Raw genomic sequence first — 20,796 nt, forward strand, 5'->3', positions numbered from 1 at the left:
GAGAGTCTTTATGACTTATGGAGACAAAAAAATGAGAATTGCAAAGAGTTTATGTGCTTTGTAGAGACAAAAAATGTATAATATCCCATGAAAAACTAAAATTTCTAAAAATATTTGCATGAAAATTTTCGTAATTGTTGTGTATATATGGAACAAAAAATAATCTATGTGCAGTAACTAATCTTGCATATCATAATCAGAATCGTGGATATCAATTATCTCTTTGATCTTAAAAATAAAAATAAATATAAAACGATTTGCATATATCTCTTCACATATAATTACTATATTCAAAATCATTTGTTGCATGGTGGAATATACTCATCATTCACGGCATTCTCTTGTAGACGGAGGCTCCATTTGGATCCATGATAATTTCTTCATCCATTTGAAATAAAGGAGGATTACCTCTTAAGAGTTTGAATAAGATTTACGATGATAACTAGGTTGGATAATCCGAAGAAAACTAGGTTGGATAAGCATGCATCAGTGACACTTGTTCGTTGGATATCCATGCCAAAAATAAATAAATTGATAGTTGGGTCGAATATTAATCCTCCATAATTATGTTAATAGAGAAGCATTGTTATCTTGACTCTCATGTTTGCCAAGTTTCTTTTCAAATTTTCAAGTCTCCCAAAATATCACCTCTTGAGGAGAGATTTCAACCATGCCTATTTTCATAAAAAGTCTCCACGTATCTCGAAAAACAACAATCAATGACTTTCAATTCTTATTCGAATAACAGGAGTGTTAAAGTGACTGTTACAAATTCTTAATCCAATAACATGGAGTTTTAGAGAATTACAATGACGTTAAAAAAGTCTTTAATGAATAACAAGAGACATTGGGAGACTCTTTAAAAATCCTTATGGACTAACGGTATATTTGGGAACTCCCCAGAAGTCCTCTGAAATCTCTTTTGACTACAATATCACCATTAGACTTCATCTCATTGACAAGATTCAATGTCTTTGAGAAAAATTCTGATATTGTTACAGTAGATTCCATCTGCAATAATTCGTACTTTCTTTTTAGGGTTTGTAATCTGACCTTCTTGACTTTGTCAGAACCTGTGTAATACCTAACCGAACCATCCCATGCTGCTTTAGCTTGTTTAATATAAATAACTTTGTCCATGAGAGATTCATGAACACCTTGATGAAGTATATAGGGTGCTTTCAAATTATTCTTCCTGTTTGTTGTTAAAGTTGTTTGTTGTTCTGCTGTTAAAGCAGCTTCTTATACTGGTTCAACATAACCATCTTTCACAATCTCCCATACCTCTTGGTATATGAAAATATTCTCCATCTATAACCTCCAATTTCAAAGTTCTTTCCTTCAAACACTGGAACCTTGATTGAACTTAAACTCGTCATATTCTTCAACTTAACTTCTCATACCCACAACCCTTGAATCTGATACCGGTGCTCTGATACCAGATGTAGAATATCAAAGATCAAAGACTTAATGAACACGAAACTTAAATCAAACAAATCTTCTTCTATTGATCTATAAATCTTACGGCTTTGCAGCCTATTTATAGTTTAACAAACTTGACTCTTAAGCAAAGACTCTTTTCTAATATATCAAACTCTAATTAAAAATACTTCTAGAATATTCTAAACTCTATACGTAAATACTATACGTAACCAAACTTCTAAAACTGGTAAACTTGTTTCTCAAGTTTACTATACGTTCTCAGTAACTCAGATCAACCTATACTAGTTGCTTCCAAGTACGACTTCAACTCCTTCTGGTTGCTTCCACTTAATGCTTCACTCAGACAGCATCAACTCCTCCTAGTTGCTTTCATAACACCACATCAACTTAACTTAGTTGGTTCCACATAACAGCATCAACTTCCACTAGTTGCTTCCACCAACTATATCTTGGTTTAATCTTCAACACCTTCTCTGTCCAACTAACTCCAAAACTTATACTATATGTATATTTCTCTAAGATATTAGATTTCTTTTTTGTTTGTTCCCCAGAGTGGATGTAATGTCAGTTTTTTCACAAATATGATGAGAATCATATACCAAGTTATGATATACTTTTGCTTGATGATAAAGCTAAAGTCAGTATGTCAGTTTTGTAATCCAAGTAACGACCAGTAGATTGACATAATGAACAATCTTGTAATGGTATTCTTTTGTGCTGCGGGCCTAGTCCTCGCACCGGAGTGCCACCAGAAAACTGTAAATTGCCAGTATTAGGTCTTGGTAAAACACCATTACTTGAAGCAACAGAAGAACGAGATGAAGCAGTAACAACAGGTTGAGAAGTTAAAGACTTAGTCTGTTGGTCCATGTGCAATTCAAAGGTGAGAAGGTATGTGACATGGTACCTATGGAGGTAGTAATAGAAGAGGAGAATAGGTTTAGAATGAATATTTGATTAATCATTGAATTAATATTACAAAGCATACATGAGAGCTATATATATATATATATATATATATATATATATATACTCTCTAAGAGTTCTAAACTACTTGTAATACAATTATTACCTATTTTACAGAGTTTCCTATGATACATTAATTGCTACGTATAGCGGAGTTCTAGAACTTATACGGAACAATTCTAGAAAAATTTACTTGAGCATTACGTGTCCCAATACTGCTTAATCCAATTCATATAGCCATCTTCCGATAAACACCACGACAAGGGAGATAAAATTTAAACATATAACCAGCAAGTCTCCATGAACAAGTTTTCGAAGAATAAATTGCTATTTGATAATCATAAATTAGTTGTACGATCAGGGCTCCAAATGCTTACAATTTCATCGGTAATGATCTCTGTGGACCGTTGATTGCCAATGAAAACAAATCCAGTTGATTTTCCCTTGGAGAGGTGGGGAGCTATGGTTCTGAACCGTCTTGTAGTTAGAAGGATGTCATATCCTTTTCAGCTCCCTACCTAAATTACTTCAACCTATAGGGATCTCCAAGCAAAAGTTTATATTGTGATCTTTTTAAATTCAAGATCGATACACCAAATCTAGTGTCTATCAAGTTTGACGGGTGGCTACCGAGAGACTTTCCAGTGTGTAATTTTCCTTCACTAGTAGAAGCAGATTTTCTCCATTCAGCTGGGATCACAAAACCACTACACTAGATTCTTTATGCAAGTTTTGAAGGAGTAAAATATCACACACGTCAATAATCAAGCGAAGTAAAAAATACAACCTAAGCCAAGAGCATCGCATGCATCAAAGTTGAGATGACGCACCAGATGATGTCAGCAAAGTCACGAATAAAGTGTGAAGAACTGTGCGAAGAGGTACGCTATGCGAAGATGAGCGATTGTATATGAACGAATGTGTCTCATAGTGATCCCGAAAATAATGGGTTCCTTAGCTGTCATCCACTATGTAAAATCCTATATAAAGGAGAGAGGTCATTACTTGCGAGGTTCTGGAGTAAGTCTTGGTCAAGAAAGGGAGAGAGAAAAAGTAAATTTAGGGCAAATAGATCATTGTAATAATTAGATCAATTCTTCTAATTCTATCTACATTTCACATAATAAAAAATGATTACTTGAATTCTCATTTAGTGATAGTGGAATGTAATTGTCACATTTATGACAACTACAAATTTGTCAGAAAATGTTAGAATATAAAGCTCCTAAAAGCATCATATGAGTACTTACAGGTGCGGTTGGTTACTTTATGTTATATAGCTCCTAAATATGTTTTCATGCGTCTTTCCTACAGCACTATTTTACGGTATGTATATCCGGTATACCTTCTTTATCAGATTTTCAACAGCGCAAATGTTCCCTCAACAAAGTTCCCTACCTTCGATAATTTGACCCATTTGGAAGTGGAATACAATGATCCTCTGTCTCGATCTTCAATAAGTTCATTATTCAACTTTCTACATCTCTCACCAAATTTGGAATCACTTGTCATTGATCAGGTAATATTTGGAATCACTTGTCATTAATCAGGTAATATTTGCAGTATCTAAATTCATCTAACATCAATACGTATTTTGTGCAATTACTAATACTATCGTCCATTTATTGTTGAACTCACACAAGTCACAACACGGTTTGCACTGCGCCAAGCCCATCGCCTGGCCTGGCCTGGCCTGGCCTAGGGCTTAAGCGCTCCCTAGGAGCCATAGGCGCCCAAAAAAGGTTTTTTTTTTTGGTCACATCCCCTCGCATTTGCTAGGTGATGGTCCTACACCTAGTGGGCCTTTGGGGCTTAAGCGCCAAAGGCGCACGTAACTTCCAGGCATCGAATACTAAAAAACTCAATGGGATGAGTTAACATTAAATACAACACCTCAGTGTTTGTTACTACGCCTCAAGTTGATAGAATTTCGATATTTTAATGGGTTCACAGAGGAGATGGAGTTGGTTAAATTGTTTTTGAAGCATGCTCGAGTCCTTGATCAATTGGTAATTATTATAAGTGATTTTACTTCAGGCGTTGGACTAGATTTTCCAACCGATATCACTGACAAGTTACGAAGGTTTCCAAGGGCTTCAAGACAGTGTAGTTTTCAAGCTATGGGGCCAAAACATAAATAACCAAAGATACAAGCGATGATAGGCCTTATCAGCAAGAAGAGTGTCTGGTTGAGTTTTTGATTCTCCAGTAAGCTGTAACAATCTGGTTGCTTTAATCTTAATACTTTTTAGATGCATTACACAAGGAAACCAATCGTGACCATTTTCAAATATTTTTTCTTATTTTTAATTTACAAAGGATGTATCCAGTTTCATCCTTACTATTTTCTAAATTTAAGCTAGGATGAAACTGGTTTCATCGTACTATTTTTTTTTTTGACCATTTCACCCAAACTATTTTTTACTCGTCCATTTGAACCGTGATTTAAAAATGTTTGGACAAATGACCCATTTTTCGAATTTACAAATCATTATGGGAATGCTGTTTCCGTTTCTCATTTGAATTACCTTTTCTAGAAGCAGAAATTAAATCGAGAGGTCATTCACAAAAACATTTTTGCTGAATTGGAGGCATTCACTTCTTGTGGAGTTGAAGCGTTTGAGAGGAAGAAGCAATTGTTAAGAATAATAATTATATTGTTAAGATTTTATACCTGACTGGAATAAAAACAAAATCATTGTATAACTCTACTTTTTTTAAGCCAGACATTAGGAGTCCGTTTTAGACGTAACAGGTCAAATTTCGGTCGAGTCAGACTATAACAAATAATGTGCAACTTTATCTCTACTACTACATCCATAGTTTCAGCTTTCTTTCCTTGCCGTAAATCAGCACTGCGACTCAAACCATACCTCACCGACTACGAGTTATGTTAGGCATACATTTCACAACGTCCAAACTACCCCTATCTTATAAAACCTACCTCACCTCAGATTCACTTCCTAACCTAACCTAGTTCGCTCTTTCCAAAAAAATATATATACAAACTTTAAAACCCTAACTGCATCCATTCAATTTTACATAAGGTTTTGTCAGAAAGAACAGAGGAAGCCCAATCGATTCTGAATCCAGGTTTTTATTGATCAAAAAAGTATTCTTGCTAGGCTCTTATTGTTGCTTTATTATGTGTCGATATGTGTAACAAGATTAATTAGCTATATTTTAACTTTAAAAATCTTTCTCTTCATAGAACAGCATGGATGTTGAATATGATTACTGAAATGCCTGGACCCTTAATTCAACATATATTCTCTTTTCTTCCAACCAAACGTGCTGTTTCGACTACTGTTCTATCAAAAAGATGGAAGAATCTCTGGATATGTATACCTGTTCTTGATTTTGGAGAAGGGGGAGCTACTCAATACCCAAAGAGCGAAGAATATCGTTCCAATTTAAGGCTATATGAGGAGACCAATAGGTTTATCTAATAATAACATACCAACAACAATGAAATTTTGTCTCAATTGTGACAATGCTTACTTTGATGAAAACCGGGTGAGGGAATGGATTACTGCTGTAATAAAGCGTAAGGTTGAAGAGCTTATTCTTACCGTGAAACGGCCGAAACCAAAACTACTTCCCGCTGAAATTTTTACATGTGAATCACTGACAACTTTGGATTTTCATTTTGAATTATTTCATCAACGTGTTCTTGATTTCCCACTATCAGTTTCTTTTTTGGGACATCGTCGAAAATCCGAGGAGGCCAATGGGTTTATGGATGTCAAGAACATATTCTGTCTCAGGTGTGACAAGGAATACTTCGTGAAAACCGGGTGAGAGAATGGATTTCTCCACTCCATTCAACCGGTGACAAAACCAATTTAAATAGATTCTTTATCTAAGTTTATAAAAATGTGTCCTAAATGTAAACTAAAAACTACGAGTTCTGTGATCCCCGACAAGGTTTGAAAAAGGCGTGTCACGGCCAGTGTTATCTTGGCTTTAAAAGGTTGCTTAGATGCTTAGATTCATTTAAGTTGACAACTAGGAACTTCACATTAGATTGCATTAGTATTCTGAACACTCTTGAGTCATGGAATGCACCCATGGGCATAGTGTATATCATGTAATGGCTAAATATGGCATGTCTGCTTTGTATGGGGAAGAATGCGAAAACAACATCCCTGATGATAATCCAGTGTTTCCAAAGAGATGAACTTCTGTAAACAACTATTACTGTTGGGTGCAATAATCAAAAACAAAGAAAAATCAAATAAGCAAAAAGTTATTGATACTTAGCTCCTTTATAGTGGAAGTGATTGCTTTGACGAAATGAACAAGCTCCCCATATCTACGCAACAGCAACAAGGCAAAACTTTGGAAAACATAGTGAGTCGCGTGTTCAACACGCTGTCCTTAAGACATTAGCGCCCGGCTACACTCAAGAGTGATGCTATAGCCCTCACAGGACGGATATCTCCAGGATAAAACACCCTAATACACCTACTACTAGCATATGTAGTAGATGCTCAACTTGAGCTTGGCAACTCCGAAAAAAACATTAAGGAAAATCGCGAATGCTAAAGAAAGCAATACAAAATATTTCCCTTGGGGGTCTCTCTAATATATAGAGAATCCCCTTTGGGCTCTCTCTAAAATATAGAGAAATCCCTTTCCCATGTAGGGGTCCCTCTAAAATATAGAGCAACCCCTTTACCATATAGGGGTCCATCTAGAATATAGAGTAACCCCTTTTTTTTTATATACTTTTACAAAAGAAGTGAATTTGTTTATATAATTGACAAAGTCAAGTTAAGAAGAGCCCCTCCCCTATGTGGGACTAAAAATCTTATATAGTCTCTTAAAAACAACGAAAGAGTGGAAACTCCACTATGTGGGACTAATAAGTTTTCATTCACAAAAGAAACACTAAATTAAAATCTTTAAAAAGTATTTTTATTAATCGTTTTTCCAACAATCCCCACATGAATGAAAACTCAATAAAACGTGAAAAACACAGATAGATCTTGGTAAATCAACAACTCAATCTCACGACCCGAACTGACTGAAAAGACAGACAGATCGTGCATGTTGAATTCATACTAGCCATTTCAACGTCCTCTCCTTCACACAGTAGTGTGTTGATCCCAGGGTCATACTATGGATTGCATAAATCATAATAGTATAGAGAGCTTTCATCTTTAGTTTCTCACAAGTGAGACTAAAGGTTTCTTTCACCAAAGTGAAAAATCATGAACTAGTGAACCCTTAGTGATCCTTAGGTCCTAAGAACTAGTAATACCAAGACCATAAAAACAACATAAAACTCATTTTCTCAAAATGAATTAAAAATAGATAAAAACGAAAAACAGGAAATACCACTATAGGCAGAGGTGTCCATGAGGTCTTGAACCTTTGCTTAGTGATAGATTACCGGAACTACTTGCTAGACAATGAACACGATGTCTTGAACTGCTAGTTGATGAGTGCCAAATATTGTATATATTTATCCCTTTTTGTTGGCATTTAACTCATCTTTTGTGCATTAATTCTACATTTTATCCCATATTCTGCATTTTCATTGTTTTCAAGAATAAATATTTTTATTAATTAATTTTGCATTTTTAGGTAATAAATAAAGTCGGATGACTTGCGGAGCAGAAAAGAGCAGAAAAGTAGTGAAAAGACGGAAGAAATTACGCAAGGAAGCCGCAAAGAATGGTGCGCACAAGTCCAAAAAGCTAGGAATGGGCTCAAGAACGAAGAATTGTGCTTAAAGAAGATATGGGCTTGGCATACCCAAGGCCCAAAACCCTTACCCAAACCCATTTTCTATATCCATACCCGCCTCCATTCTCAGCCGTTAGATTGGATCCATCTCATAATCCAATGGTCGCTTCATTAATGTGCATCAAAATCCGAGGTTCTTGTCAAACACCATAGTGCTTAAATTCCAAGCCTTCAGATTAGATTGCATTTGAATCCTACGGTCTCTCCTTTTCCTGCGCATCAAATCCCGATGATTCCGCTCAACACTACAACACCTAACCTAATCTTGCACCGTTAACTTTGATTTATTACACATCTAACGGTCGCTACATGCTTTGTTCCATCTCACCGTTGGATCTACCTACCAGGTTCGCATCCAGCGGCTTCATCTCGCTGGAAATCAAAAATTGATGAACTCGCCTCACACCAAAACAACCCTAGGGTATATTAGCAAAAAATTGAAGAAACCCTAATCTTTTCTTCTATCCTCCTTCTCTTTCCTCCCTCACCCGTACCACCACCTTCCTGCCGCACCAGTTCCATCACCACCACCTTCTCCATCAACAACTCCACCTTCTCTACCACCAACTCCTCTGTCTCAATCATCATCATCCCCTACTCTCTAGCCATCTATTACATCAGCCCATCACGCCCCTTTTCTCGTTGGAACCCTAGGCGTGAAGAGTTGATGAAATAGATGAGGCTATAGATCACAATTGGAGGCGGAGAAGGACCGAGAGAGAAGAAAAGAAGCATGGGCTCGGATTGTCCAATCGAATTAGGTAAAATAGAAAACCTAATTTCACTGTTTTTTTGGATTTTTGGGAATTTTGGATGAACCCTAATTTAGGGTATAAATACTGGGGTTTGTAGAACGTGTGGGGGGTGTGCTTGGACTAGCCAAGTCTCCAATTAGGTTTAATTTAAGTTCTAGTTTCTTCAATTTCAAATCAAATTCAAAATTAGGGTTTCAATTTTTAGTTTAATTTTAATTCAATTTCAAGTCCAATTTCTATTTCAGTTACAATTAAGTTTGTTTTAATGTCAATTTCAATTCCAACAGTTCAATTTAGGTTTTAATTTTGTGTTTAGCAAGTTTAATTTTGATTTAATTTTCAACTGTTAGTGCAATTAGGTTTATGTTAGTTTAATTTTAATGTTTGGTAATTTCTAGTTCCATGCTTAGGTTAGTTATAATTTCAGTTTCATTGTTTCAATTTTTGCCTCAATTTTTGTTTCCTGTTTAGCAATGATTCCTGTTTTGTTAATTTTTGTTCCCTGTTTTGATACATTGTGCATATTTAGTTTAATTTCTAGTTTCATGTTTAATGTAATGTTAATTGGATATACTGTCATGTTTAGTGTGTGATGTTTAGTGTGTGATGTTTAGTTTCCCAACTGTTGTTTCAATTCACTGTCAAGAAGTGATGGAATGTTAGGCTAGAAGCCTTAGAGCATTGGATTGATTGAGCAGTGGGGAGAAACTAGTGCTCACTAGTGACTGTGAGCAAGCTGGTTGTCTTCCCACTCTAGATGAATGCCTAAAGCCATTGCCTTGGCTTTGCTTTTTCTTTTTTTTTTTACTTCATTGTTCTTGCTCACCTTCACCATCTCCACTGCCCTTGGCTCATAGCCTTGGTTTACTTCAATACCATTGTTTCACATCATCTTCACTGTCACCATTCATTGTAAATGCCACCTTAGTTTCATAATTGTCTTTGGCCTTTGTAAATACTCCAGCTGCATTGCTTCCCTACCACTGCTGCTGCTGCTGCTACCTCAACCAGCTTTGCTTCTGCAGCTGTCTGCTTCTACTGTCCTGCTGCCCAAGGCCCAGCCACAGTTTAGGTTAAGGCTCAAAGCCCAGTTCAGTCTTGGATTACTCTAGAAGCCCAATTCAGTCAACTGTGGGCTTAATCCAAAAGCCTAAACTCAAAAGCCCAAGACCAAATCAATTGAGTCCATTCCATTGCACTTCAAAGTCCAAGCCTAGTGCACTTCAAGACCAACTGAGCCCAAGCTCAGTTCACTTCATTATCAAACAAGCCTATAATCCAAAGGTACCCTAAGCCCAAAGCCCAAAAGGCTTCATAGTTAACCAACAACAAATTAGAGTCCAAAATAGCTAGAGAACTCCAAACACACCCAGTCTCTGTGGATCGACCCGTACTTGCACGAGCTACAACCGACGACCGTGCACTTGCGGTATTACTGTAGGCCCATTTTCATTGCGCTTCAATTTTAGACGCTTAATTTCACGCTTCTCCGGGCCCACCACTAGTGTTTGGTGTAATCCGCGATAATAACCACGCATGATATCTCCAAGGTTGATGCCAAGCTCGTGTCGTTGTGTCCGTTTTGTCCCTGGACTTATCCTGTTTCTCAGAGTGCTCTAGAGAATCAGCTTATATTCTCATAGGAAGCGACCCACTTCCCCATTCAGATAGGTGAATTACATCAAGAGTGTTTACTTCTACACCACACTTCAATCTTAAATTGAAACTATAGAACTCATTAAGACTTATTAAAAAGTCATCCTCCACATGCTATCACACTATCACGTCTACACCATAGGGAAGGGACAGAGAATGAAAATATCTGATAGTGTTTACCTTTACCCACCACAAATTAGTTTCTCATTCGAAACCTTGATCATGGGATCTCCAGTCAGCAAGGTTGAGTATCCTTCATGGTAAGTTTAATATATGAGCTTAAGCCCCAACCCCCTCGATGCATTTTTTACGATCTCTTTGTACAAACCTTTCGTCAAAGGTTGCGCGAAATTCTCCTTGGACTTTAGCCAATCAATGGAAATAACGCCGATTGAGATTAGTTATTACTTAGCTTTAACTATTATAGCTTGGCTAACACAATGTATAGATATAGCTGGCACGTGCCTATGCCAGAGAGGAATGTCTTCTAGAAAGCATATTAGGCACTCGGCCCTCTCTCGTGCTTTATCTAACGCAATACTCTCAGATTCCATAATGAATTGAGCAATATATGTTTGTATGAAAAACTTCCAGAAACAAACCCTCTTGCTAGAGTGAAAACATATCCACTGGTAGACTTAGACTCCTCTGAGTCAACTATCCAGTTTGCATCACAAAGTCCCTCAAGGACAACAAGATACCTTTCATAAATAAAACAAAAGGTAATAGAGTATCTTAGGTACCATAATACTCTATTAAGCGCATCCCAATGCTCTTGTTCTGGACTACAAGTATATATACTTAACTTACTCACAATATCGGCAATGTCTGGACTCTTACAGTTCATTAAATTCATCAGACATCCTATAACTCTTGAGTATTCAAGTTAAGATATTCCATTACTCTTATTTTTCTCGAATCTACAAGAAGAATCGTACGGAGTAAGGCATGCTTACAATCAGACTGATTGTATCTCATAAGCACAAATTCAACACAATGAGAATGAATAAGACTATAAATGTTAGATTATCTTCTATCCTCATCCTTATGATTACATCAATAAGGTCTAAGTCTTTCAAGTCAACGTTATCATTCAGCGTATGTTTTAGTGGAATTAATTATATCTACGTTTATATCAAGTATAAGCATATCATCAATATACAAGCATACAATCACATATGCATCCTTAACAAGTTACTTGCAAATATACTTGTCAGATTCATTACCTTAAATCCACTACTCATTATCACATGATCAAATTATCATGTCACTGTTTACGTACTTATTTGAAAACAATACAAAGATTTGTTCAACTTCCAATCTTTGTCTTCACAACCTTTCACTACAAAGTCCTCAGTTTGGTCTATGTAAATTTCTTTATCTAATTCACGGCTTTATAAAATTTGTATTAACATCCATCTGATGTATCTCTAAGTTGTTTATGGCAGTAATAACAATTAGCATCTCAACGGAAGTAATTCTTGTCACATGCGAATTAGAATCAACGAAATGTACACCTACTTTTAGTTTATATCCTTTAGATATCAACCTAGCCTCATAATTTTTCCACAGTTCCATCTATCTTACATTTCCTCTTAAAGACTCATTTACATCCTATGGTCTTACTTCCCGGAGGTAAACTAGCATGATCCCAAGTCTGCTTCAGACGGACTGTCCATTTCACTAAATGAACCTTCTTAACAGAGTGGGGTTTCGGTAAATGTTATGGACGAAGCTGTATTTTTGGGTCCTCTATTTTAGGTTTAGGGATGGCAATCTTAGCCAAACACCCCCACACTTTTAAGTAAGCATAATAAGGTTGTCTACCTTTTCACAGTTCATATGGAGTTTTATCTGATCCTTTAAAAGGTACTTTGTTCAGGATATAGCAGGCTAAGAGGACAGCTTCCCCCCACAAGTTCGAAGGTAATCCTGAACTAATTAACATGGCATTCATCATCTCCTTAAGGGTACGGTTCTTACGTTCAGCTACACCACTCGACTGAGGTGAATAAGGAGGGGTAACTTCGTGTATTATGCCATGTTTTACACAGAAATCTCCTTTCGGAATTTTATACTCACCACCACGGTCAGACCTAATGGTTTTAATGGTAGTATTCATTTGGTTTTCAACTTCAATTTTATACATCTTAAAGGTTTTAAGGCATCATCCTTACCTCTAAGCAAATATATATGACAATACCTAGTACAGTCGTCTATAAAAGTAATAAACCATTTCTTACCACCTCTAGTTTGAACCGGATTCATGTCAACTAGGTCCGAGTGAATTAATTCCAAGGGTTTAGAATTTATATGAACCTTTTGGTAAAAGGTTTTTTTATCATATTTTGATTCTACGCGAATTTAACTTTTATCAAATTAAATTTGGGTACGTAACCTATGATATCCAGTTTATGCATTGACTTATAATTTACATGTCAAAGTCACACAAAAGAAAGCACAAGAATCAACTATGTTAATTTTATCAGATTTTCCTTTAAGCTTATAAATACCCTAAGTCTTATAACCGTAGCCTAAAAAATCACTGCCCTTAGTTACAACAAGTTTTCTAAATTCACTTAATATCTTCAATCTTTTACCATCTACAACATAAAAAGATACAAGATTCTTGCATATGCCCGGAACATGAAAACTTCATTCAATGTGAGAATATTACAGATATGAGCTTCTGCTCGACCTTTTCCTTTTATGCAACTTCTGTTGCAGATGAGTTACTCATATAGAGTTTCTCGACATCCCCTATCCTCTAATAGGAGGTGAACAGGTCTCTGTTTCAGCAAACATGCTTAGTGTCTCCAAAGTCCACCCATCAATATCTCTCACATTGGTTATTAAAATAACTTCCGACATCATGCCACTGAACTCATTCTAGTTTGTTTCAACTAAATTAGCATTAACTTACTACTTATTAAGGTTTTTACGTTGTCTACAATTTACTGCCATATGGCTAGGAATTTACAAACATAAAAATCACCCTTGATTAAAGTAATGCTAGATTCAGGTTTACGAAACATACCTTTATTATGAAGACCACGCTTAGTGTTGCGTTCGATGTTCTCACTTTTGCCATCTTTGGAAGATTTGTTTCCAACCACATGCGGCTATTAGACATGTACCTCGGAGATGACACCTTTAGATATACAAATTTCGCCTGAATCAGCGCTTCAAAAAACTCATGGTTACCCCACAAAAATTAATTTAGTTAACAACAAATTTCTGCTTGTCAGAATTTTTCAGAAACGTTTTTTTGTTTTGTAAAATATCAAAAAAATATTTTTACAACTCCAAAAATTCTGAAATTTTACGCGGGTAATTATCAGGATGTCTACTACGTTGTGTCAAAAGAGGTCATCGAAATTCCTTCTATGTTGAGAGATAAACTCGAAACTCTACAGCTGACCAAAAATTCGTTTTTTGTTTTTCACTCCACAATTAACATCCATGATTCACAAGACCAACCATTTTCGATTATTACAAATAACTAATGTCTTAAAATTGTTGGGTGCAATAATCAAAAACAAAGAAAAATCAAATAAGCAAAAAGTTATTGATACTTAGCTCCTTTATAGTGGAAGTGCGAAATGAACAAGCACCCCATATCTCCGCAACAGTAACAAGTCAAAACTTTGGAAAACAGAGTGAGTCGCGTGTTCAACACGCTGTCCTTAAGACATTAGCACCCGGCTACACTCAAGAGTGATGTTATATCCCTCACAGGACGGATATCTCCAGGATAAAACACCCTAATACACCTACTACTAGCATATGTAGTAGATGCTCAACTTGGGCTTGGCAACTCCGAAAAAAACATTAAGGAAAATCGCGAATGCTAAAGAAAGCAATACAAAATATTTCCCTTGGGGGTCTCTCTAATATATAGAGAATCCCCTTTCCCATGTAGGGGCCCTCTAAAATATAGAGCAACCCCTTTACCATACAGGTGTCCCTCTAGAATATAGAGCAACCCCTTTTTTTTATATACTTTTACAAAAGAAGTGAATTTGTTTATATAATTGACAAACTCAAGTTAAGAAGAACTCCTCCCCTATGTGGGACTAAAAATCTTATATAGTCTCTTAAAAACAACTAAAGAGTGGAAATTCCACTATATGGGACTAATAAATTTTCATTCACAAAAGAAACACTAAATTAAAAATTTTAAAAAGTATTTTTATTAATCGTTTTTCCAACGATTACTTCAATAAATTCCTTTCTTATTAAAAAAAAACAATGTGTTTTGACGAGTGTGAGCACGTTATTTAGAACCAAATGAGTGTTTTCAAACTCCAAACCAAATGGATCAGCAATAGAATCTGTATTTCCTTGGTGGGTTTAAGAAGGTGGGCATGTAATTAAATTATTAATCCTACGAAATAAACAAGTAACGTTTCAGCATATTGAACCTCATGAACAAAAGTATACTCAAACCAAAATAGTTGTACTGGATATAGGGTTTAGATAATAATGGGTTGAGAAGAACGAAACGAATGAAAGAGTTAGAGGCGGAAATTGGGAGAGGGAGCTCGTTTAGACCACCAGTAGAGATGCGTAGTTATTAATGAGAAATGAGAAAAAAAAAGCTGTAGATTCAGCTTAACCATGGGTTAGCATGAGCTCATAAAATGCCAACTGTTTGGCTTAGGTGCTAACCCTACACTCTCAATGTCCAAATTACCCTTCCAAAAATACAAAACACAAACCTTAAAACCCTAAATGGAACCATACAGTTTCACATGAGATCTTTTTGTCACAGAGAAGATTAAATTGTGAAACAAATCGCTGAAAAATGACAACAGGAAACAAAAAGAAGAAGCTCATCGATTCACCATCCAGGCATGATATGATAAAAAAAAAAAAATTATGTAGGTTGTTTGTAAATATTCTAGCTAGGGTTCTTCTTGCTTTATTATGTGTTTCAAAATCATGATCCATTAGCTATATTTTTAACTTCAAACCTTCTTGATTACTTCTTAGAAATAACAACAAAAGCAAAAACATCGATGTGGGAGAGGATCGGATCAGTGAATTGCCCGACTCCGTAATTCAATATATACTCTCTTTTCTTCCAACCAAACTTGCTGTTTCAACTACTATTTTATCAAAAAGATGGAACAATCTCTGGAAATGTATTCCCGTTCTTGATTTTCGTGAATGGCGAACTATTACTCCAGAAACAGATATTTTCGATCAATTATCCAAGGTGATCAATAGGTTTATGGATTTTGTGGACAGGACATTGTTATCTAATAACGTGTCAACAATACAGAAATTCTGTCTCAACATGGATTCAATTCACTTTGATGCAAACCGAGTAAGGCAATGGATTACTGCTTTAAAAACGCGTAAAGTTGAAGAGATTATTCTCGGGAAATGGACGAGACACCAACTGGTTCCACCTGAACTTTTCAGTTGTGAATCACTAACGGTGTTGGATGTTAATTTTGTATGTGGGCCGCAAGTTTTTGATTTCCCACAAAAAAATTTTTATAAGAAGAGAAGATGTATTAAGAGAAAAGGAAGTACAATGAAGATCTACCAGCGGTAGAAAAACAGAAAGTAAAAACAACTAAATTACATGAAGAGAGCATCCCAGTTATTAAAAATGGTGCTAGAGAAATTCTGGATACGTTGTCCCGAAGCACTCGCCCAAGCAAGGATCAATGACTTTGCTTCTATACAAAGATCGGAGTCTGTCTTGAAGTTGTAGTTCATCTCAAAGATGCGCCTGTTACGTTCTGACCAAATGGTATAGATTACTGCTGCTGGAATTAGATCCCTGAGAAATTTTCCTGCAGTGGTGAAATGAACTTGGTTCCAGCCTAGAACAAGCATCTGCATATTTCTTGGAATTGCCCAAGACCAACCCTCTTTTGGTAACACCGAAGACCAAACCCTATGAGCTATCTTACAATGCAGGAAGATGTGTTCCTGGGATTCAGTGTCGTCGCCGCATAGAACACAGGAGTTATAAATATCAATGCCTTTTATCTGCATCACATCCAGGGTGTTTAGCTTGTCATGGATTAAACACCACACTAGGAAATTGCTCTTAGGAGGTATAGAACTATTCCATACAAAATTGTGTGGGAAATCAGGGATGCCAAAGTCAGAGGTGAGATTAGAATAAAGAGATTTTACTGTGAAAATACCAGAGTTGTTTAACGTTCAACGCCTTGTATCTGGAAGTTCATCAAGAGCTGGTGGGTTACTTCCAATCAGCACCAACAATCGATTTCTTTACCAAGGCTTTAGGTGCTTCGGCTTTCGGGTGTTGCATTTAAGGACACGGAGTCGACGAAGCAAGTCTTTTTCTAGCTTTCCTATCCTTGAAGAATTGGTTCTGTGCAAATGTAGTGCGAAAGAATTAGATGTCGTATCTTTTTCAGCCCCCCACCTCAAGCACTTCACCTTAGAAAATTCTTCACGAAATCTTAAAGTAGAGATTGATGCACCAAATCTGGTGTCCATCAAATTTAGTGGCTGCCTACTAGAACACCTTCCTGTGGGTAGATTTCCGTCAATGGTAGAAGCAGATTTTCTCTACTCATCTGGTGATCACCAAACCACAACACTGGATTCTTTATCTAAGTTCGTAAGAATGTATTCTAATATAAAGCTCCTAAAAGCGACGTATGACTACTTACAGGTATGGTGGCTTACTTTATGTCACATATCTTTGCTATAGCTCCGTCTAACAATGTTTACACCTGGTATGCCTTTTTTATTAGATTTTTGTCATTAAAGGTTTTCCCTCAACAAGATTTTTGGTCGAGGAATGTCAATCATACGCGTGTTGTTGTTTTCTTTTCCTTAATAAATCATTATTTATCGATAAAAAAAAATACAGTCAAGCACCAAAAGACCCATAATTTTTTAAATTTTCAGGGCAAAGTTTAGATATCCATGGCTTCCGTAATCCCTGGACTTAAAAAAATGTCTAGTACAGGTACGTCATAACATTCTTTTATATGCTTTTATTTCAATAGGCGAAACTTGAAAAACGAAAAGACCCATTTATGTGGAACGGAGGGAGTAAGGTTTAGATAGACGAGCAATGTAGAAACGATTAAAATTGGCTGACGAGTGACGGGGGAGTACAAAAATTCTGATATTCGTAATACATATGCTGACATTTTTTATATAATTACTTCCAGCACTTCCTTTTTCTTCTCACTGTCATTAACATATAATAGCACCCCATTGTAGAGTTAAACTTGTACACATTCGATTTTAATGGTACAAGGATTTATCATACATCAACTTGCAGATGTAGTATCATTGGTGATACTGTATCCTTCAAGTTTTGTGCTGAAATTTCTGGTGCTGCCACTTTGAACATTCGATTTAATGTGGTATTCGTAGATGGGTGATAAATCGTCAAATCATATTCCCCATGGAAGAGCGAAGTCTTAAACTCACCGTCACTACCGATTTCTCCATCCACGCTATATGGTTTCCACTCATTGATCAGCTTATCCACTACATCACCAGTGGGAAGGTTGTTGTACTTTTCATCTGCCAAGCACATTCGATAACAACCTGCTGCAGTCCTTGCTGCCCACAGGACAATCCCCTGAACTGCAGGGTGAGCATGGGCTTCCCTTAAGATCTGCTCCAAATGGAATGCCTTATCCAAAAAGCAATAAAAAAATTGTTAATTCGGATACTTCTGTCAGCATAAATATTACATTGATTATCTAAAATGATATACCTGATCTGCACTGTATACGTCCAACTCCGTAAGCCATATAGGAACTCCTGCTGAAGCTAGAGTATCAAGGGCAGCTCTCACGTAAGGAATGTTAAGAGTGATAAAATGACTCTCTACTCCTATACCTGTTGGACCCTTATAAAACGATCTAATTTCTTGAAGCTTCGTTAAATACTGCGCTGGTGACGCCACAGTCTCACCACTCCATTCTATTGTGTTATATTCATTCATGAACATCCTTGTTGGATCAAGCTGGTAGGCCATTTGGAAGAAAACATCTGAAGCATTTGCCCCGAGCATTTGTTCAAAGAACTGGTGATGTAAGTTTTCGTTATTAACATCCCAACCTACAAATTTCCCTGAGTATCTCGATACAACAGATTGGAGCCTCTTATATGCTGCATCTTTCAGTTCTGCAGGTGAGAGGGATTTTACCCATTCGGGTTGGTAATATGGGTCATCCCAGAAGATACAGTGACCTCGAACGGATATTCCGTTTTGTTTTGCAAATGCTAACATGGCATCAGCGTCAGTGTAGTTTTCCACCCCTCGGACCCTTTCAGTGGAATACCACTTCAACTCATTCCCGAAAACGGTCACCGAGAACCTAGATGTGAACCAGCTCTGGTAGGCTTGGTTACCTAGGATATCCTTATTTATGACGCACCCAAATGGGAAACTTGCTTTGCTTTGTCTAGGCCTGAAGTGGATATTTGCGCCCTGTAGAACCTCACCCTTTGAATCAATTACATGAACTTTCACGTCCCTCTTACGTGCCTGATTACAATAATATTGAATTCTCAATAGAGGGTCTCAATGATCCAGAAAGTACGAATAACAGTATTTGAATCTTCGTTTACATACTAATTTCATACCTTGGCAATACCTTCAACTTGGTGAGATCTCCATTGCACTTCAGTGAACGGTTGCAATGAAACATTGTCTACCCATATTTCTACATTTATGCTGTTGCTCTGAAAATCGATGAATGTGTAGAAAAAAACTAATTAAACTCATCCTGCTTCCTGCCTCGTCATGGCTCTAAGTAAAGTTGGAATGATTTAAGCAAGGTTCTGAAGATAAGATGAAAACAAGCAAATACCTGAAAATAAAGTTCAGCATAGCCAGATGAATTGACAGTGAGGCCACCTTTGAGCATGGACCAGCAACCAGATCGAGCAACAGCAGAACCCGCAAATGTAAAACCGTCCGTTGTCTTGAAAACAGCCGTTACTGGCTCTTTTCCGTGACTAACTTGTATCCAAGCTGAAATAACATCATAGTTTACAATTTGCTAATTAAGATTGACCCTAAAAATCGAAAATATTCATGAATAAGAACATTTTTCTTGTACCGGAAAATGCATAGAGCTTTTTCTTATGTAGGTAAATCTTTTGTGAGAAGGTATCGTAGGGTTGATATCTGTTGTATGCGACGATGAAGCTATTTCCATCCTTTGACTTCTTCTGCATTATCTTTCCGCCGTTCCCACCAAAAGAAGACCATCCTGTGAGACCATATGTGAACTGTGGATTAACTATTATCCCCCCGTTGTATTGCGGTTTCAAAGGTTCTTCTAAACACTGAAGCCGAAGGAAAAAAAATTAAGATGGAAAGTTTATATTCGGCTGAACCTCTGTGGACATTGCATGTGCATATTGATAAGATTTGCCATATATAATTACCTCAATGGTTGCTGAGTGATCGTAAGACAATGCGTCGATGGTGTACTCTACACAAAGTAGAGAAGCACACAGAATCAAAAGCCATGCTTTAGGCGTCTCGACCATCTCCACCATTAGATAATAAAGAAGAAAACCAACAATGTAAATGTAGCACGCGGAAACAGCGCAGTAAACACGCAGTTTCGGTTGATAAAATCTGAGGAACAATGGCGGGAGTATATACACAAGAGATTGAGTGCAGATCATGTGTACCTTTTGAGTAATCTAAGCCATATATCGTGTAGAAAATTAAACATATTTCTTCTTTTGTTTTCTTTACAGTGCTTCTTTTATCTTTTCTTGTGGAATGAGACAAAGCAGCTAACAGAGTTTGTTATAACACACAGCTGCTATAAGAAAGAACAACAGAAAATAACGGAAAATATTTTGATAGAAAAAAGCATTAGCTCGATAAAAAATTAGCCTAGAGTTCCTAGCTCAGGCCAATGGTATAATCGCCCAATGATTTAACCAATATACAATATAACTTCTTTAAAGTAATACTCCATAATACAATATTCTTGTTAAAATAATAAAAGTTCCTGGTCCCGACTCGGACACTTAGTGTTAAAATAATAAATTTGATAAAATCATAAAATAATATATTTCAAAAGTTTCCCATAATAAATATCCGGTCCCAAGTAATGTATAAAATAATAATGCTATTAGAAAAATAAAAATTAATTTCATACATATTAAACTTTCCCAAAATATGATCTAATATGGGTTTCTTATTCTCTAAAACTCGAACCAAGTTGTAGTTAAT

General features: G+C 36.5%; 1 protein-coding gene across 1 annotated transcript; it reads right to left on the bottom strand.

The window, feature by feature from the left end:
- Positions 1–16,166: 16,166 nt before the first annotated feature.
- LOC113357015 lies at positions 16,167–20,105 on the bottom strand. The gene is made up of 7 exons (XM_026600270.1): positions 19,992–20,105; positions 19,661–19,889; positions 19,409–19,572; positions 19,182–19,280; positions 18,307–19,083; positions 17,851–18,222; positions 16,167–16,583 (listed from the first exon to the last, which is right to left on the bottom strand). The coding sequence occupies exons 1-7, from the start codon at positions 20,103–20,105 to the stop codon at positions 16,167–16,169; spliced, it is 2,172 nt and encodes a 723-aa protein (XP_026456055.1).
- Positions 20,106–20,796: the final 691 nt, after the last annotated feature.

Source organism: Papaver somniferum, chromosome 1 (genome assembly GCF_003573695.1).
Source record: "Papaver somniferum cultivar HN1 chromosome 1, ASM357369v1, whole genome shotgun sequence".
Taxonomy (NCBI): Eukaryota; Viridiplantae; Streptophyta; class Magnoliopsida; order Ranunculales; family Papaveraceae; genus Papaver; species Papaver somniferum.